Source organism: Hyla sarda, chromosome 9, assembly GCF_029499605.1.
Source record: "Hyla sarda isolate aHylSar1 chromosome 9, aHylSar1.hap1, whole genome shotgun sequence".
Taxonomy (NCBI): Eukaryota; Metazoa; Chordata; class Amphibia; order Anura; family Hylidae; genus Hyla; species Hyla sarda.
This window is the reverse complement of record NC_079197.1, coordinates 16,784,666-16,803,712: the sequence shown is the minus strand read 5'-3', so window position 1 is coordinate 16,803,712 and position 19,047 is coordinate 16,784,666. Positions and strand designations below refer to the sequence as shown.

The 19,047-nt window shown below is 44.3% G+C and overlaps 1 protein-coding gene and 1 long non-coding RNA gene across 3 annotated transcripts in view; one reads left to right on the top strand and one right to left on the bottom strand.

Annotated features, from left to right (window-relative positions):
* COL27A1 (collagen type XXVII alpha 1 chain) overlaps positions 1-19,047 on the bottom strand; it is a 341,158-nt gene that overhangs the window by 120,497 nt on the left and 201,614 nt on the right. Inside the window, exons 24-28 of the mRNA XM_056540545.1 lie at positions 15,976-16,020; positions 14,104-14,157; positions 13,924-13,977; positions 11,031-11,084; positions 9,819-9,872 (exon numbers count right to left, since the gene is read on the bottom strand). Of these exons, the coding sequence (XP_056396520.1) occupies positions 9,819-9,872; positions 11,031-11,084; positions 13,924-13,977; positions 14,104-14,157; positions 15,976-16,020 (261 nt within the window). The remainder of the gene's footprint in view (positions 1-9,818; positions 9,873-11,030; positions 11,085-13,923; positions 13,978-14,103; positions 14,158-15,975; positions 16,021-19,047) is intronic.
* LOC130291594 (uncharacterized) overlaps positions 11,346-19,047 on the top strand; it is a 42,015-nt gene continuing 34,313 nt past the window's right edge. For both annotated transcript variants that reach the window (XR_008847974.1, XR_008847973.1), the window contains exons 1-3: positions 11,346-11,407; positions 13,118-13,266; positions 14,687-14,887. This is a non-coding gene — a long non-coding RNA (uncharacterized LOC130291594). The remainder of the gene's footprint in view (positions 11,408-13,117; positions 13,267-14,686; positions 14,888-19,047) is intronic.

The following is a 19,047-nucleotide window of genomic DNA, read 5'->3' as shown; positions in this document are numbered from 1 at the left end:
ACCTCTGGAAGACCTGACTGATTGGAACTTTATATTTATCATCCTGGGGACCTGTGTGAGTGGTCCAATTGTGGAACAATGTCTGAGCTGTTACATGCAGTATTGGCTGTGTTCTTATCATAGCAAGAATAGATGATTTGTACATTTACCCCGTCTTGTTCTAATCCCCTGAAGATTCTCAGAGATCACTAGGGACAGGGCCGGTTCTGCCTATAGGCAAAATAGGCAGCCGCCTAGAGCGCCCTTGTGATGGAGGGCACCGCTCTGCTCACTGCAAGAAAGTTAGTAGCCAGCATCTAAATCTCCAGACGCTTATTCAAAGCACTCTCCCAGCCAGCACCACCGTCACACCCTCTTCCCCCGGTACCACAATAATCTGCATTCGCAGTGTCACCTCCCGAGGCAGGCAGGTCAGGTCCATCCAGAATCCTGACACTGCACGCACCTCCATACATCCGCCCCAATTCCTGCCGCAAACCATCACCCCAGTAGTAAGGTAATTACATTAGGAGGAGGTTTGTTACAGTGTGTCACCCCAGTAGTAAGAGTATTACATGAGGAGGGGGTTTGTTACAGTGTGTCACCCCAGTAGTAAGGAGATTACATGAGGAGGGGGTTTGTTACAGTGTGTCACCCCAGTAGTAAGGGTATTACATGAGCAGGAGGTTTGTTACAGTGTGTCACCTCAGTAGTAAGGAGATTACACGAGGAGGAGGTTTGTTACAGTGTGTCACCCCAGTAGTAAGGAGATTACATGAGGAGGAGGTTTGTTACAGTGTGTCACCCCAGTAGTAAGGAGATTACATGAGGAGAGGGTTTGTTACAGTGTGTCACCCCAGTAGTAAGGAGATTACATGAGGAGGAGGTTTGTTACAGTGTGTCACCCCAGTAGTAAGGAGATTACATGAGGAGAGGGTTTGTTACAGTGTGTCACCCCAGTAGTAAGGAGATTACATGAGGAGGAGGTTTGTTACAGTGTGTCACCCCAGTAGTAAGGAGATTACATAAGAAGGAGGTTTGTTACAGTTTGTCACCCCAGTAGTAAGATGATTACATGAGGAGGAGGTTTGTTACAGTGTGTCACCCCAGTAGTAAGGTGGGATGTGTCAAAGGGCGGGACCAAAGGGCGGTGTCAAGGGGTGGCAAAAATCCTTGCACCAGGCCTGACAAGGGAGGAAACACTCGGGGTTACGGTATTTTGTTGCATGGGGGGGACGGACGTGTCGTTCTTTACATTGAGGGGACTGTATTGGCCTGAATTCAAAACAGTCTGATTTTGCCCATAACGACCAATCACAGCTCAAGAACTTCTTAAGATATGAAAACCGACCTGCTAATGGTTGTTATGGGCAGAGCTGAAGTGTAAAGCACAGGGGAGTGATGGAGGAGCGATGGAGGAGAGATGGAGGAGAGATGGAGGAGTGATGGAGGAGCGATAGAGGAGAGATGGAGGAGAGATGGAGGAGTGATGGAGGAGCGATGGAGGAGAGATGGAGGAGAGATGGAGGAGAGATGGAGGAGAGATGGAGGAGCGATGGAGGAGAGATGGAGGAGAGATGGAGGAGAGATGGAGGAGAGATGGAGGAGCGATGGAGGAGCGATGGAGGAGCGATGGAGGAGAGATGGAGGAGCAATGGAGGAGCGATGGAGGAGCGATGGAGGAGCGATGATGAATCAGGAGGGGATTCCGGCTCCGCCACTGGATATCAACTTTAAAGAGACCTGTAATAAACTGCACTAAATAGAAGACGACAGATCCGATCTTACAGACTCTGGAAACCAGTCTGCACTTTAATAGCTCATTACACAGCCTCTCTTTATGTGGTTTCACGCTCAAGAATTTTTGAGCAAAACCTTAAACCAAAATGACCCTGTACTTGTTTTACATGGGATTTTAACTGGCTGAACGCTTCTCCGGAGCTTGTGATGTCTCCATAAAAACTCTGAATCACTCCATCTCCTGCGGTCATCCTGGGCTGCAGTCAATTGGAAGATTAAAGGGATATTTACTCTGAAAAACATGTTAGATCTTACTGAAATGGGTGAAGGGCTCAGACTTCCCTAAGCGTTCTAATTGGTGAGTACCCGGTCTTCCTACCTGAACCTTGTGGAAGAGGAAAAGCTACAATGACGTTCTCGTTCTCATACTCAACCTCATATCCAACTTTATATCTCGTCCTCCTATCCCGTTCCTATACATCTCCCTCCTATCTCGTCCCCATAACCCATCCTCCTATTCTGTACCCATCTCTCGCCTTCCTGTCCGCCCTTCTATTCCGCCCCCTGCACTAACTATTCTCTGCACCTGTCTGACAGACAGTAGGATGTTTAAAAGTCCCGGCCAATCTCTGCAGCCTGAGAATAACATGATCAAGAGATGAACCGTAAGTCCCATAGACTTGCATAGTGTAACAATAGGACGTCAGAGAACCCCCCCCCCCCCCCTATCCTCACATAAGGGATGGGTTAGGGTTAATTTAACTCTACAATGTGGAACCTATCATAAAGTATCTTTAATCAATATCCAGAGCCTCTGTTTTCTGTATGGTTTTTTTTAAGTGGCATTTCAGATGGTAGCTTTCACAGTAGTAGGGTCATGTGATGTCCTCTGTTTCCACTGCGTGAATGTATGTATATACATATATATATATATATATATATATACACACACAGTGATCCCTCAACTTACAATGGCCTCAACATACAATAGTTTCAACATACAATGTTTTTTTATGGACCATCGTAACTTGAAACCAGACTCAACATACAATGCTACGGACAGTCCAGATCTGTGAAACGTGTCACAACTGGAGGAACTGACCAATCAGAATGGGCATTTTACTGATAAATCACCTCTATTGCTGAAGTGTATGCACTGACTGGTGTCTGGTAGCGCCCCCTACAGTACAGGGAGGAATTACATGTTCTGTACTACTCTTTACCTGTATTACTGAAGTGCATGCACTGACTGGTGTCTGATAGCGCCCCCTACAGTACAGGGAGGTATTACACGTTCTGTACTCTTTACCTTTATTACTGAAGTGCATGCACTGACTGGTGTCTGGTAGCACCCCCTACAGTGCAGGGAGGAACTACAAGTTCTGTACTAATCCTTACCTGTGCCAGGGTTAGCTGCTCCTTTGGACACCAGGTGAGGGCGGCTCCATGTTACTTTTTTAGGACACTGTGTACTGTATAGGACCCTGAAGAAGCTCCTGTCCTCTACATAAACCATTGTTTCCCAACCAGGGTGCCTCCAGTTGTTGCAAAACAAACTTGTAGTTTTGCAACAGCTGGAGGCACCCTGGTTGGGAAACACTGACCTAGACAGTGATTACAGCTCCCAGCAGCTCTTTCTTACTTTTATATGGAAGGATTTGCTTTATCTATATTAGTTATCTACTTATTTTTCTTTAATCCTCACCTTTTCCTATTTTTGGATGACATTTTGGGGCTTCAGAACCAATTACCAGGTTTCCATAGAGTTATGGTCTCAACATACAATGGTCGTCCTGGAACCAATTAATATTGTAACTTGAGGGACCAATGTGTGTGTATATATAACTACTATTGATTTGTATATTGGGGGATCTCCACATTATCGTCCCCAAAAAAATGTTTCCTTTAACAATTACATTACAGCTAATACCAGCCAGTCAGCTGATAGATTCCCATAACTATGTTGTATTTAGGCTTGTTAAAAAAAAGAAGTTTGCTTTAGAGTATTCTAATGTTTTTTCTTTTCTGCAAAAACTAGGATAATTATTTGTGTACTATGAGCTCGTAGCTGCTAAATACCCATAGTTACTACAAACTGGTAGCACAAAAATTGCAAAAAGCAAGCTAACCATGAAATAGCAATATATGAGGACTACAACCCAAACCATCAGGAAGCATGTAACATTAGGATTGAACAAGCTTACAAGCAAAGCCCCCCTATAAACTGCCGGGTGAGACTCCATGGGGGTCAATGAACTCTACATAAAGCTCTGGTTCAGATTCGATCACTGTGCAGCAAAGACGAAATGAGTGGACTCATGATCATGCCCGTTACTGCCCCTTTATTCATCAATAACGGCTCATGAATAAACGGATAAGGCTTCTTTCACACTTCATTCAGACACGGCAGTGTGACGTCCGTCGGGGAAGCCGGGGAGAATAGCGGTAGGAAAAATACATCATGCAACGTTTTTTCCTCCCGCTACTCCTGTTGAAAAACAACGACGCCCGACGGACCCCATAACAGTAAATGGGATCTGTCGTGACCCGTTGCTTCCCGTCAATCAGAACGTCCGTTAAAGGGATATTCCGGTGAAAAACAATTTTTTTCATAACAACTGGCTCCAGAAAGTTAAACAAATTTGTAAATTACTTCTATTAAAAAAACTTAATCCTTCCAGTACTTATAAGCTACGGAAGATGAGTTGTTCTTTTCTGTCTGACAACAGTGCTCTCTCCTGACACCTCTGTCTGTCTCAGGAACTGTCCAGAGTAGAAGCAAATCTCCATAGCAAACCTCTCCTGCTCTGGACAGTTCCTGAGACAGACAGAGGTGTCAGCAGAAAAGAACAACTCAACTTCAGCAGCTGATAAGTACTGGTAGGATTAAGATATTTTAATAGAACTAATTTACAAATCTGCTTAACTTTCCGGAGCCAGTTGATATGAAAAAAATTGCTTTTCACTGGAACACCCCTTTAAAGGGTTACTCCGCTCCCCAGCATCCCACCCCCTCACTGCAAGTCTATGAGAGGGGCGTGACGGCCTTCGCACCCCCTTCCCATAGACTTTCATTGAGGGGGCGGGACGTGACATCATGGGGCGGGGCATGACATCACGAGGGGGCGGGCGAACACGGAAGCCCGCACACCAGCGTTCAGAACATTGAGTTCCAGACGCTGGGGAGCGGAGTAACAAAAAATGTGCCTGACGTTCTCCGATGGGGCACAATGTCAATGTAAAAGGGGCCTTAAAAGCTGATCACAACAGATCATAATGGATAGCCAAGGTCCGTTACTTTAATGGACATTCTGTTAAAATAACAGACATTGATCATCATTAAGATACGTTATTTTATCCTTATGACCTGTTATTGTTTGCTAATTTTAACCCCTCCCCTTTTAAATGGGACTTCCTGGCTGTGAGGCTTTAATGAGCATGCTCGGTAGCAATAACGGATAATAACGCACTATACAAATAACGGACACTAACAGATGCCATTAGTTGTCATCCGTAGACTTCAATGTAACAATTTTAACGTCTGCCATATGTGGGAAACATTTGTGCCGTCCGAATAATTTATTAGAATCATAACTGAACGCAACGGATGATGATGATGCTCAAAAGATCCCTGCAAGTAGTCAGCTGGTTTTATTTACATTGCTTTAGCAGCGTCCGGCAGGACGGGCAGGGGGGACTTCCTGATGTATATGTGCAATGTAGCGGCATCAGGGGGGACTTCCTGATGTATTTGTGTAATGTAGCGGCATCAGGGGGGACTTGCTGATGTATATGTGTAATGTAGCGGCCTCAGGGGGGACTTCCTGATGTATATGTGCAATGTAGCGGCATCAGGGGGGACTTCCTGATGTATATGTGTAATGTAGCGGCCTCAGGGGGGACTTCCTGATGTATATGTGCAATGTAGCGGCATCAGGGGGGACTTCCTGATGTATATGTGTAATGTAGTGGCCTCAGGGGGGACTTCCTGATGTATATATGTAATGTAGCGGCCTCAGGGGGGACTTCCTGATGTATATGTGTAATGTAGCGGCCTCAGGGGGGACTTCCTGATGTATATGTGCAATGTAGCGGCCTCAGGGGGGACTTCCTGATGTATATATGTAATGTAGCGGCCTCAGGGGGGACTTCCTGATGTATATGTGTAATGTAGCAGCCTCAGGGGGGACTTCCTGATGTATATATGTAATGTAGCGGCCTCAGGGGGGACTTCCTGATGTATATGTGCAATGTAGCGGCCTCAGGGGGGACTTTCTGATGTATATGTGTAATGTAGCGGCCTCAGGGGGGACTTTCTGATGTATATGTGTAATGTAGCGGCCTCAGGGGGGGACTTCCTGATGTATATGTGTAATGTAGCGGCCTCAGGGGGGACTTCCTGATGTATATGTGTAATGTAGCGGCCTCAGGGGGGGGACTTCCTGATGTATATGTGTAATGTAGCGGCATCAGGGGGGACTTCCTGATGTATATGTGTAATGTAGCGGCATCGGGGGGGGGGGGGGGGGACTTCCTGATGTATATGTGCAATGTAGCGGCATCAGGGGGGACTTCCTGATGTATTTGTGCAATGTAGCGGCATCAGGGGGGACTTCCTGATGTATTTGTGCAATGTAGCGGCATCAGGGGGGACTTCCTGATGTATATGTGTAATGTAGCGGCATCAGGGGGGACTTCCTGATGTATATGTGTAATGTAGCGGACTCAGGGGGGGACTTCCTGATGTATATGTGTAATGTAGCGGCCTCAGGGGAGGATTTCCCGATGTATATGTGTACTGTAGCGGCATCTGTCATACATAGCGTCCCCTGTTGAAACAAAAACGTATACCTCGCCGTATTTCTTATCTTTTTTTAATGTATCCAGCCCAATTAAATAGTGTAGAACTCTGCGCTATTCCAACTAACAAACCCAACCGATACCACCTAGATCAGTGGTCTAAAACTATGGCCCTCCAGATGTTGCAAAACTTCAACTTCCAGCATGCCCAGACAGCCAACGGCTGTCTGGGCATGCTGGGAGTTAAAGTTTTGCAACATCTGGAGGGCCACAGTTTGAGACCACTTACCTAAATGGAGGCCAAAATGATCACCTTTTGGCCTCTGTTGGGTAATAATGGGGTCTATGGATCCGTTTCACGCATATGCCTGGACTACCACATCACTTATGTTAAACGGACTCTGCTGGACACTACTCTGTAGACATGGGCTCAGTCCATAGGGATCTATGTATAAATGTAGTAAATAAAGGTCAAGTAAAAAAAAAAAAATATATATATATATATATATATATATATATAATATATTTTTTCCGTTTTCTATTTTTTTAAAATTATTATTAATAAAAAATAAAAAAAAAACACAACATAACCACCATCTTTCCCTCCCATCCCAAAAAAATTATATATATATATATTATATATATATATATATATATATATATATATATATATATATATCTATGAATATATATATAAAATATATACCGTATATTATATATTTTTTCAGTTTTCTATTTTTTTAATTATAATTATTAATAAATAAAAAAACACAACATAGCCACCATCTTTCCCTCCCATACAAAAAAAATTATATATATATATATATATATCTATGAATATATATATAAAATATATATATTATATATTTTTTTCCAGTTTTTTATTTTTTTATTATTATTAATAAAAAAAAATGTAAAAAACACAACATAGCCACTTTCCCTCCCACCCAAATTTTACAAGTGTTTGTAATAGGAAATTAGAAGCGATGTTTGGATATTCCCAGACACAGCGACAAACAGGGCAATTTGGGCGAGTCGTAGGAACCCACACCCTATTTAATATGGTCTCGCTTCATAAGTATCACATGAAAATTGGCCGTATCGCCATCCACCCCGAAATGCCTGTAATCCCATCAGTTTCCTACGTGCCAGACCATCTAAATACAAGCTGTCCTTTTTCGCAGATTTTTTGGGTCTCATTTTCACCATGTTTTTTTCCAATCACAAGTTTTATCCAAAGTAGCTGAAGTGTGCAGTGATGACTCACGTAGTCACGGAAAGTGGGGGTGGGGGTGGCGGTAAAGACCTGTCATGTATGTGGTCAGCAATGTTTTTACACTCTTACAAAATCTTTACCGAGGAACAAAATTCCCAGGACCCAGAAATGAGGTTTCTGGATGAAGAAAGCGAAAAATGACTATTATATTATCAGTCAATTATCCACCAATGACCATAGAGTCCAACTATAATCTCTATATAACCAGAGATAACCCATTCGGAAGATCACGTTAAGACATCAGAAGTCTGCCCATCGCCCCCACTCCATCAATCTTCAGCCCATTATAATGGACCTTCCATACAAAAATCAACTAAAATAACCAGGAGTGGATCCTGAAGAGGTCAAAGTATCAATACAATGCATCCAAACTGCATTAAAGGTGTTATCCAGGAAAAAAACTTTTTTTTATGTATCATCTGGCTCCAGAAAGTTAAACAGATTTGTAAATTACTTCTATAAAAAAATCTTAATCCTTTCAGGACTTATCAGCTTCTGAAGTTAAGGTTGCTATTTTCTGTGTAAGTGCTCTCTGATGACACATGTCTCGGGAACTGTCCAGAGTAGAAGCAAATCCCCATAGCAAACCTCTGCTACTCTGTGCAGTTCCCGAGACAAGCAGAGATGTCAGCAGAGAGCACTGTTGCCAGACAGAAAAGAACAACTCAACTTCAGCAGCTGATAATTATTGGAAGGATTAAGATTTTTTAATAGAAGTAATTTACAAATCTGTTTAACTTTCTGGAGCCAGTTGATATATGAAAGAAAGTTTTTTCCTGGAATACCCCTTTAAGGGTACGTTCACACATACAGGATCCTGCGCAGATTTGATGCGCAGGATTTGTAACTGCCGAAGCTGTGCTCAGTCATTTAGTTCACATTTAAATCTGCAGCAGAAAATCCTGCGCATCAAATCCTGCGCATCAAATCTGCGTACGTGTGAATGTACCCTAAAGGAGAACTCCAGCCAAAATGAACTTATCCCCTACTCACACGACAGGGGATAAGTAGCTGATCGCGGGGGGTCCCACAGGGACCCCCCGCGATTTCGGAAATAGGACGTGTCTCATTTCTTTGGGAGCACCGAAAAGACCCGAGTACAGCACTCGGGCATGACCAGTGCTCCCATAGAAATGAATGGAGCGTGTGCCATCTACCGGTAGACAAAACGCACTCCTCACTGACAGCCGGGGTCTCATTCTGGAAATTGCAGGGGGTCTTACCACTGGGACGGTCAGTGAGGAGCGCGTGTTGTCTCCCGGTAGACGACATGCGCTCCATTCATCAGCTACTTATCCCCTATCCTGTGGATAGAGGATAAGTTAGTTTTGGCTGGAGTTCTCCTTTAAGAGATGTTAAAGGGGAACACCAGAATACAAAAATTGTCCCCCATACTGCCGGCAGTAAAAAAAAAAAAATAGATACATACCTTCATACCTTCCTTCGCTGCCTCCGGTAACCGTCTCCGGTCTCCGCTACGATCCTCTGCCTGGTTGCCGGCGAGTCATACTGCACTCAGCCAATCACCGGCCGCGGCGAAGTCCTGACTCGGCCGGGTGATAGGCTGATTGGCCGTGTGAGAACGCTTCAAGACACAAAATTCTTCACTACACCGGCACCTGCTGCCGGGGCCGAAAACGTCACACTGCCGCTCAGCCTATCGCCAGCCGAATCGGGACTTCCCCATGGCTGGTGATTGGCTGAGTGCAGTATGATGCGCCGACCACCAGCAACCAGGAAGAGGATCGCTGCGGAGACCGGAGTGGGTTACCGGAGGCACCATGGGAAGAGAAGGAATCTTTTTATTTTATCTATTGTATCTATTTTTTTTACTGCCGGCAGTATGGAGGATAATTTTGATATTCTGGAGTTCTCCTTTAAGTACAAAGATCCTTATGTAGGGCTAAAACATTGGGAAAGTGTTGAATGCCGCCATGATTTACCCATCAGTACATGTGTGTTATATATCGAAACCCAAAGGCGAGTGTATGTAAACATAATACAAAATGTTGCCGTCACTTACCCTTCGGCCTTTTGGACCTCGGATACCTGTAGCCCCACGTGATCCGGGTACACCCTGGTATAACACATGAGAACAACATATATGAGAAAGGATTGATAAAATGCACTGAAACAAATGTACACATTGGCCCACAGACAGTAGAGTACATAACGGAAACTGACGCTGGCGGATTATAAAGACATATTCATGTGGTGCAAATATTTCTGAGACTTCATCATTAATTTGTTTGGGATTTAAAGGGGTACTCTGCCCCTAGACATCGTATCCCCTGTCCAAAGGATAGGGGATAAGATGTCTGATCGCTGGGGACCCCCCGCAGCACTCCAGACATCAGATGCATGGAGCGAACTTCACTCCGTGCCATATGACTGGAGATGCGGGGCGGAGGCTCGTGATGGTGACCCCCGTTCGTGACGTCACAGCCATGGCCCCTCAATGCAAGTCTATTGGAGGGGGCGTGACAGTCGTCACGCCCCCTCCCATAGACTTGCATTGAGAGGGCGTGGCGGTGACGTCATGAGCCGCCAGTGCTGCACCAGACGCTCTAGACGAACGCAGGGTGCAGCAGGGAGATCGAGGGGGACCTCCGCAATCAGACATCTTATCACCTATTCTTTGGATAGGGGATGAGATGTCTAGGGGCAGAGTACGTAAATTTCTGCAGAAAATCTATTGCTTGTGAACTTACCGTTGGGTATTGATGTTTGCCAAAGATAGTAAGTCTGTATATAACATGACTGACCTACCTGGGGAAACACCCAACTAGATCATCTCCACTGGATATCACCATAAACAAAAGAGATCCATAACTGACCGGACCGACTATCTGAGAAGCTTGAATATGTAGTTTATGGAGACAGGGTGACACTTTTCAGTGCTCATTGTCATGGGAAGCTGTCCAGATCAGCACAGGTGCTGAAGTCAGATTGTCAATGGGCAAAAAAAATAGCTGAGAGTCTGTCTTCCTAAATGTTTTCCAACCAGGGTGCCTCCAGATGATGCAAAACTATAAAGTTTTTTTTTTTTGCAACAGCTGAAGGCACCCTGGCTGAGAAACAATGGACTAGATTTAGTAACTTTACATCCTTTAAAGTTAGAGTAAGTCTGTAAATAACATGACTGACCTGCCTGGGGAAACATCCAACTAGATCATCTCCACTGGATATCACCATAAACAAAATAAACCCATGACTGATTGGAACAACTACTTACCGGTGGTCCTGGAGGACCAGGAGGACCTGGTGGTCCGGGATTGCCGGTGTGACCCTGAAATTGTATAGAAGGATTAGATAAGCTTAGATGTAGCTCAGATTGTGTAAATCTATAGAAGTAAAGTAAAGGTTATCAATCCTGTGCAATAGGCATGGACATTTCGCTCTATGTCTTGTGATCTAAAGAAAAGTAATCCAGCTACAGTTATTGTGGAACAAATAGAGATCCTTTATTTATCCATATGAAAAGTATTAAAAAAAATGCATGCCTATCCCCGACGGGTTTCCCATGCCTCATGCATGCTTAGTCATGGTCATGTTGCTGGGTTACATTTCTCTGGATATGATTACATTGTGGTCAAGTGACTCCATGGTGTGGTGAGCTGGTTATTATTTTTCTTCCTTTTTTTATTTTTCTTACTGTGTCACATTATAACATTTTATTCCATGGCGGTCAAAGTAACCATGTGTTATGTTGTGGCCGAAGCACAAAAAAAAAAAAAAAGTACCGCTATCACATTATGGACACTACTGTGGGTTCTGTTTTACCATGATCACAGACATGTTTCTGAGTTCTGGATCAGCGTTCTGTTTTCCGATATTACGTAGTGTAGTTGGAGCAGCCGTCTGCTAGGCGATGCAGGGTGTCCTGTGGCTATAGCAATAGGGTATGCCTGGTCAGAAGACTTCACAAAATGTATCATGAAAAACCTAATGTAGTTGGTTACAGACTAGATCTGTGTATTTCTCCAACCAGGGTGCCTCCAGCTGTTGCAAAACTACAACTCCCAGCATGCCCCAGCATCTCAGGTGGTGATACTGTAGGGAAACCGAACATTTACTGCAATGTTTCATAACAGATTGCAGCTGATCACTGAGGTTCCAGCAGGGTGACACATTGCAGTGCTTATTGTATTGGGAAGCTTTCTAGATAAGCCCAGTTCAGCACAGGTGCTGAAGCCAGATTATCACTAGGCAACAAAAATAGGTGAGAGTCGGTCTGTCTAGAGCAGTGTTTTCCAACCAGGGTGCCTCCGGTTGTTGCCGAAGGCTGTCCTCGCAAACCAGGTGTTGTAGTTCTGCAACAGCCAGGGGCACCCTGGATGGGAAACAATGGACTAAATTTAGCATCCTTAAAAGTCATTTAAATTCTTGTATTGGATCGATACTGCATTATGTCCAGTGCATTTACAATATATCTGCTGCTCTATCAATTTGTGCCCATTATATGTAAGAAAAAACACCCAGTTTGTCTAGTTTTATCCTTACTTTTTAATAGTTTAAAGGGGTACTCTGATGCTTAGACATCTTATCCCCTATCCAAAGGGGGAAACAAGCTCCGGTGACTGATTTTAATGGGGTGCGGCGTGCAAGATCACGGGGGTCCCCAGCGGCAGGACCCCCACGATCAGGCATATTATCCCCTATCCTTTGGATAAGATGTCTAAGCGCCGGAGTACACCTTTAAGAACAAATCTGCCAGAGTATGCTATAGCAATAGGTTAAGCCTGTTCTGCATACTAAACAAAACTTATCATCAAAAAACCTTATTTAGTTAGTTATAGACTAGATCGGTGTCTCCAGCTGTTGCAAAACTACAACTCCCAACATGCCCCAGCATCTCAGGTGGTGCTACTGTAGGGAAAACTGAACATTTACTGTAAGGTTTCCAGAATGCTAAGGTCACAGTAGGGTGACATTCTGCAGTGCTTATTGTCATGGGAAGCTTTTCATACGGGCCCAGATCAGCACAGGTGCTGAAGTCAAATTGTCACTGACAACAAGAATAGGTGAGAGTCAGTCTGCCTAGAGCAGTGTTTTCTAACCAGGGTGCCTCCAGCTGTTGCAAAACTACAACTCCTAGCATGGCCGCACAGCCGAAGGCTGTGCGGCCATGCTGGGAGTTGTAGTTTAGCAACAGCTGGAGACATCCTGGTTGGAAAACGGATTCGATTCAGCAACTTTGCATCCTTATTATGATTTAAACTCCTGTAGTTGCTCAATACTGCATTATGTCCAGTGCATTTACAATATATCCGCTGCTCTAATATATATATATATTTTTTTTTTTTTCAACTTTTTTAATAGTTTTTGAACAAATCAGATATAACTTTGTAGTCTGTTCCGGCACTGAATAGGATTTTCCAAGGCAGAGTATGCGGCCGCACTTTCCATTTCACTCCAAGCACAGAGACTGCCTAAGGGCTTCCTCCGACAACAAGGCTTCTGATGGAGAAGTAAGTCTATTTCGTGAAATAGGAACATTCACTGTGTCAATTCGGCGGACAGATTTATTTTTTTTATTTTTTTTTTAAAAACACCCTGTGGCTCATCCAAGCGGGGCTTTAAATAGTGCATTTCAGTGGAAGCCTTGTGCACGCAGGAAATACCTGGTCGTAGTACACATAAACAGACAGGGCGGGGGTAAGAAGCCCCGGCAATTACGGTAAACAGAAGCCACTGTAATCCTCCTGCGGTGCAGACGTCAGGCCGTACAGGTATCTGACCGCACTAGAAAAATACACTCCCCTAAAGAAAACAGAGAAAGCCAAACACACGAGGCAAGAGCTATCCAAACACGCAGGCAGGCGCCCTTTGAACCCCATCGGGCACGTGGCTACCGGGAAAGAATGACAGCGGTGAACGGCGGTGACCCGCACGTGTGAATTTACCAGCATGCACTTGTGGTTACTAGATGTAAACCTGAAAGCAATTACGCTCAGCTATACGTTGGCAACCGTGAACCTTCTGAACTCTGCTTCGGACGGAGGTTTACATAACACGCGCACGTTCAGCACCACACAACCGTCTACATATCCTATACATATATAAACGTCTATAGATTTGCTGATATAATATCATTCTAAAAGCTTCAGTAATAGATTGAGTCTTACCAGTGATCCCTTCTCTCCTGGAGGTCCTGGAGCCCCAGTACTGCCTCGGTCTCCCTGAAAACGTAATAAAATCCATACAAAAGGTAACTGTTACAGTTTATATATATCTAAAATAACATAAAAAGCTACAATTCATCAATAATAAGATAATATTAGCGTCTCCTGTCTTCGTATCTTTACCTTTTCACCTGGAATTCCTGTCTCCCCCACAGGACCAATAAATCCTGGAAGACCCTGGATGGAAGATATATCAACATATTATAAAATTGTCTATTCATCACGTCCCCCGAATAGTGTGTGGGTCCCACAAAATCTTATCCCGTGTGCAATCCATATAATTGTCCACATATATTGGTCGGGACATGGACATTAATAGTAGATCCACAGCTGAACTGGGAGGAAAGTTGGGGGGGAAGGGGGGGGCATGGTCATTGGTAAGGGGGTGTTCCGGAGCCTGCACCCTTTTATCAACTTTACAATATAGTATGAAAAGACAAAAAGAAACTTCATGAGGGCCCATATCTATGGAAGTGGGGAGGCAGAGCTATAACTAGCAATAGCACATATCTTGCAATCAATATTAAAGGGGTACTCCAGTGGAAACCTTTTTTTTTTTTTTAAATCAACTGGTGCCAGAAAGTTAAACAGATTTGTAAATGACTCCTGTTAAAAAAAAATCTTTACCCTTCCAGTACTTTTTAGCAGCTGTATGCTACAGAGAAAATTATTTTCTTTTTGAATTTCTTTTGTATCTTGTCCACAGTGCTCTCTGCTGACACCTGATGCCCGTATCAGGAACTGTCCCGGTAGTTTCGCGGGATCTACCCACTTCATCCGGCCTCTGAGAGGCCGGATGAAGTGGGTAGATCCCGCGAAACTACCGGTGTAGCCTCCGAGCGCTCCTTGAAGACGCCAATTCCACCGATGTCCCCGGACTCCGATGAATGACAGCCATAGCCTAACGGTGAGTGCATACTACCTTTCTTTTTCTAAGTTACTATGATACTTCAGTTTCTTTGTATGCACCCCGCAGGTGGCATATCTATATGAATACCCGGACCGCCATATCCATGTGTATGTTTCCAATTAGCCGGAAAATAGATTAGAAGTGGATGTTCACCTTGTGAGTGCCCCGTTTGTTCTTCACTATTGTATATGCAGTAGTAGGCCTGGTCTAAAATTTTACGGTTGCAGCTGAAACCACCTCCAAGAGTGCAGCCACTGGCCACCATATATATATGCACGGTTTCGGCCACACACGGCAGCCGCAACGTTAGAATGATTTATTATAGTCAGAAAATGGTGCCCATTTTGGCACCAATCTACGCCTGCACACAGTTGGAGCAGGTTTTATTTTAGGACATTTGAATAAGCCCAATTGTGCTAACTTTAGTAGCAGGCGTGCACTTTTCCCAAAAAATCTTTTTTCTAAGATTGGCGCAAGAAACGCCAGTCCTACAACATGCGGGCCAAACATGATGGCTCCAAATGGAGAGACACAGCAATTTACTTACAGACAGACTTGCATAGGAATATCTAGCTTTTTTTTTTTAAATAGGATTAAAAAGTATTTGCCCCCCTCCCGTCCGTCCAATGGGAGGTAAATAAGGGTAGTAATTATGCTAAAAAAAAACATTTTCCTGGGAAAATATCTCCCCATAAAGTATTTTTCCAGAAAGTTGACTTAGCATTAAGATATTTTGAAAGTAAAGAATGTAATATTGTTATTGGCGTCTAGGTTAATGGTTTCTGTCTTGCTGAGTTCTTACAGGGACGTGTAAATATTGGACGGGATTTGGAAGCGCGGATTAATGACTCCAGGTTATATAACAGCATGAGAAAGGCCTTGTGTTTCGGAGATACGCTGGCTGGAGACGGAGTTCTCACACAAGCCAGATATGGAAGCAGTCCGTATGGAACGCGCTTCCTGTATCTCCGTCGGTCGGTGGCCACCCATATTGGAGATGGTGACAATCTTAGCGCAGCTTGGTGGAGGTACGCGCCTTACTCAGACCTAAAAATATTCCCAGGCAGAAAAACTATTTACAACACCTGTTCACCGATCTTCCCGGCTCTTCCTGTGTTTCCTGGCTCACCCTGAAGTCGTAAGGAAAAAAAAAGACAGGAAGACATAGTCACTCGTAAAGCTCGGTTCTCACATTTTTTTTATTCGCATCTGAATGAAGCCTATTATGCAAACAACATGGAAGTCCAGGTGGTGCTGGCAAAAAGTACATTCGCAAAAGTGCAGGCTCTTACTGGGGGAGGGAATTCATAGCATTAGAATATTCCCAATTTATGTTAGAAGAAGTAAAGACGCATATTTTGACTACATAGAGCGTATATAACACCGTTTTCCAACCAGGGTGCCTCCAGCTGTTTCAAAACTACAACTCCCAGCATGCCTGGACAGCCTTCGGCTGTCCAGGCATGCTGGGAGTTTTAGTTTTGAAATACCTGGAGGCACCCTGGTTGGTAAACAGTGGTATATATACTATATAGTATATAACATTTTCCTTCTTTTTGTCCATATCAAGCACACTCACCATATCTAGTCCTACAGCGCCATTTGTTTTATTGAAGCGCAGCTGCAGCCTTGTGTACTTTGGTCATGTGATCACTAGCATGACTCTCTAAATCTTCCAGTGCTTAATGGTTACAACTAGAGATGAGCGAACTTACAGTAAATTTGATTCGTCGCGAACTTCTCGGCTCGGCAGTTGATGACTTCTCCTGCATAAATTAGTTCAGCTTTCAGGTGCTCCGGTGGGCTGGAAAAGGTGGATACAGTCCTAGGAAAGAGTCTCCTAGGACTGTATCCACCTTTTCCAGCCCATCGGAGCACCTGAAAGCTGAACTAATTTATGCCGAAAAAGTCATCAACTGCCGAGCCGAGAAGTTCGTGACGAATCGAATTTACTGTAAGTTCGCTCATCTCTAGTTACAACAGGATGTCAGACTCTTGACTTCCTGTAGAATACAGGATGACATGATCACCTACAGATCCCCCTAGCAGCGCATCCCTCCCAGCTCCATCTGCTATTTCTATGGGATCAGTATATATAGTAGTTATACACCTCCCCTCCAGCTCTATCTGTATACTGCTGCTATCTCTATGGAATAAGAATATATAGTAGTTATACACCTCCCTACAGCTCTATCTGCATACTACTGCTGCTATCCCAATGGGATCAGGATATATAGTAGTTATACACCTCCTTTTCCGTTCTATCTGTATACTGCCGCTACATCTATGGGATCAGGATATATAGTAGTTATACACCTCCCCTCCAGCTCTATCTGTATAATGCTGCTGCTATCCCTATGGGATCAGGATATATAGTAGTTATACACCTCCCCTCCAGCTCTATCTGTATAATGCTGCTGCTATCCCTATGGGATCAGGATATATAGTAGTTATACACCTCCCCTCCAGCTCTATCTGTATACTGCTGCTATTCTCTATGGGATCAGGATATATAGAAGTTATACACCTCCCCTCCAGCTCTATCTGTATATTACTGCTAACATCTAAAGATGCTAAATCTTCATGAAACACCTCAATTGGGATTATAGGTCACTGGTTCCTCATAGCAACTCATTTTTAGTATGAAAATGCATCAGAACTGCACAGTATGTGCATTTCACCTTAGTGATCTCCAACACCAGCAGCCTAATGAGATGAGCTGGATTGTTTAACACCTGACCCTCAACCAGATAACTCATGGGGAAATATAGGCTGCATCACAGAACACACATCATGGTGCATTTTCAAAGCAAAATGGAACCTATCTCATGCCTGCCACATCAGCAGAAGGAGGTATGCACAAAGCATACACACAAACCTCCACATTTTTCTCTAATAATAACCAATGCTGCAGTATATAAGCAAAAAAGATTCCCGGAGTGCTTTTTTTAAGTTAAAGTAAAAAAAAAAAAACTCACAATTTTCAAGATTTCTTCCTGCTGTCACTGAATGAGCCAGGGAACCCCCCAAACCCCCCCCCAGAAAAAAGGGGGTCTCCCAAATGCAGCACTGTGATCCATATCTGTGGGTTGTGCTACTGTAGCTACAGGAGTGTCTATCGTTACTCGTAAAATAGGGTACAAAACAGGGTGCTAGCCTCTCAGCCTTAAGACAATTGCTTTCAATTCCAACCAGGATGCCTCCAGTTGTTGCAAAACTACAATTCCCAGCATGCCTGGACAGCAGTTGGTGTCAGTTGTGCAAAGGGTCTGTTTAGTTCCGTTATTTGTCACTTTAAGGGTAGGGTCACACGTAACGGATCCGCAGCGTATTTTACGCTGCGGATCTGCCAGTGACCCGACCCATAGTGTGCCTCCAGCTGTTGTCATCCCCCGCCTCGCCCCGCCCCCTGGCCTGCTCACAGAGGCAATCCGCATGCGCAGTGTACTCAGCGACTAGCAGGCCCCTGTATGGCTGCTCGGAGCGTCTGAATGGCGCTGTGAGCAGGCCAGGGGGCGGGGCAAGGTGTGGCAACAGCTGGAGGCACACTATGGGTCGCAACACCCCTTTGGATAGGGAATACTTCTTCCTAAACTGGAGTAATCCTTTAACAGACTCTACAACAGAACTCCCGAAAGGAAATCCGATGCAGGTGTGAACTCAGCCTTAGGGTTTGTTCACATGAGCGGATTTATTTCCAGGTTTCCAGTGTTTGAAAGGGGGCCGGCTGTCCGCAGCAGACTTTTGGCTGCGGAATTTCCGCTGCAGATAATCCGCCACAGACCCTATTTACTTCAATGGGCTTGCGGCGGATTTTCTGCTTCGGAAATTCTCCAGCCGAAAGGTAGAGCCCGTCCCCTTTCAAGCAGACAGCGGGAAACCCACAAATAAATCCACTCATGTGAACAAACCCTAAGGCTGAGTTCACACCTGCATCCGAGCTCCTTTCGGGAGTTCTGTTGCAGAGTCTGTTAAAGGATTACTCCAGTTTAGGAAGAAGTATTCCCTATCCAAAGGATAAAGGATAAGGGTCTGATCACAAAGGGTCTGACCTTTAGGGGGTCCGACCTTAGAGGATACATTTTCCTAAACTGGGGTACACCTTTAAAGTGACAAATAACGGAGCTAAACAATCTTCCCATTCATATAAACATACA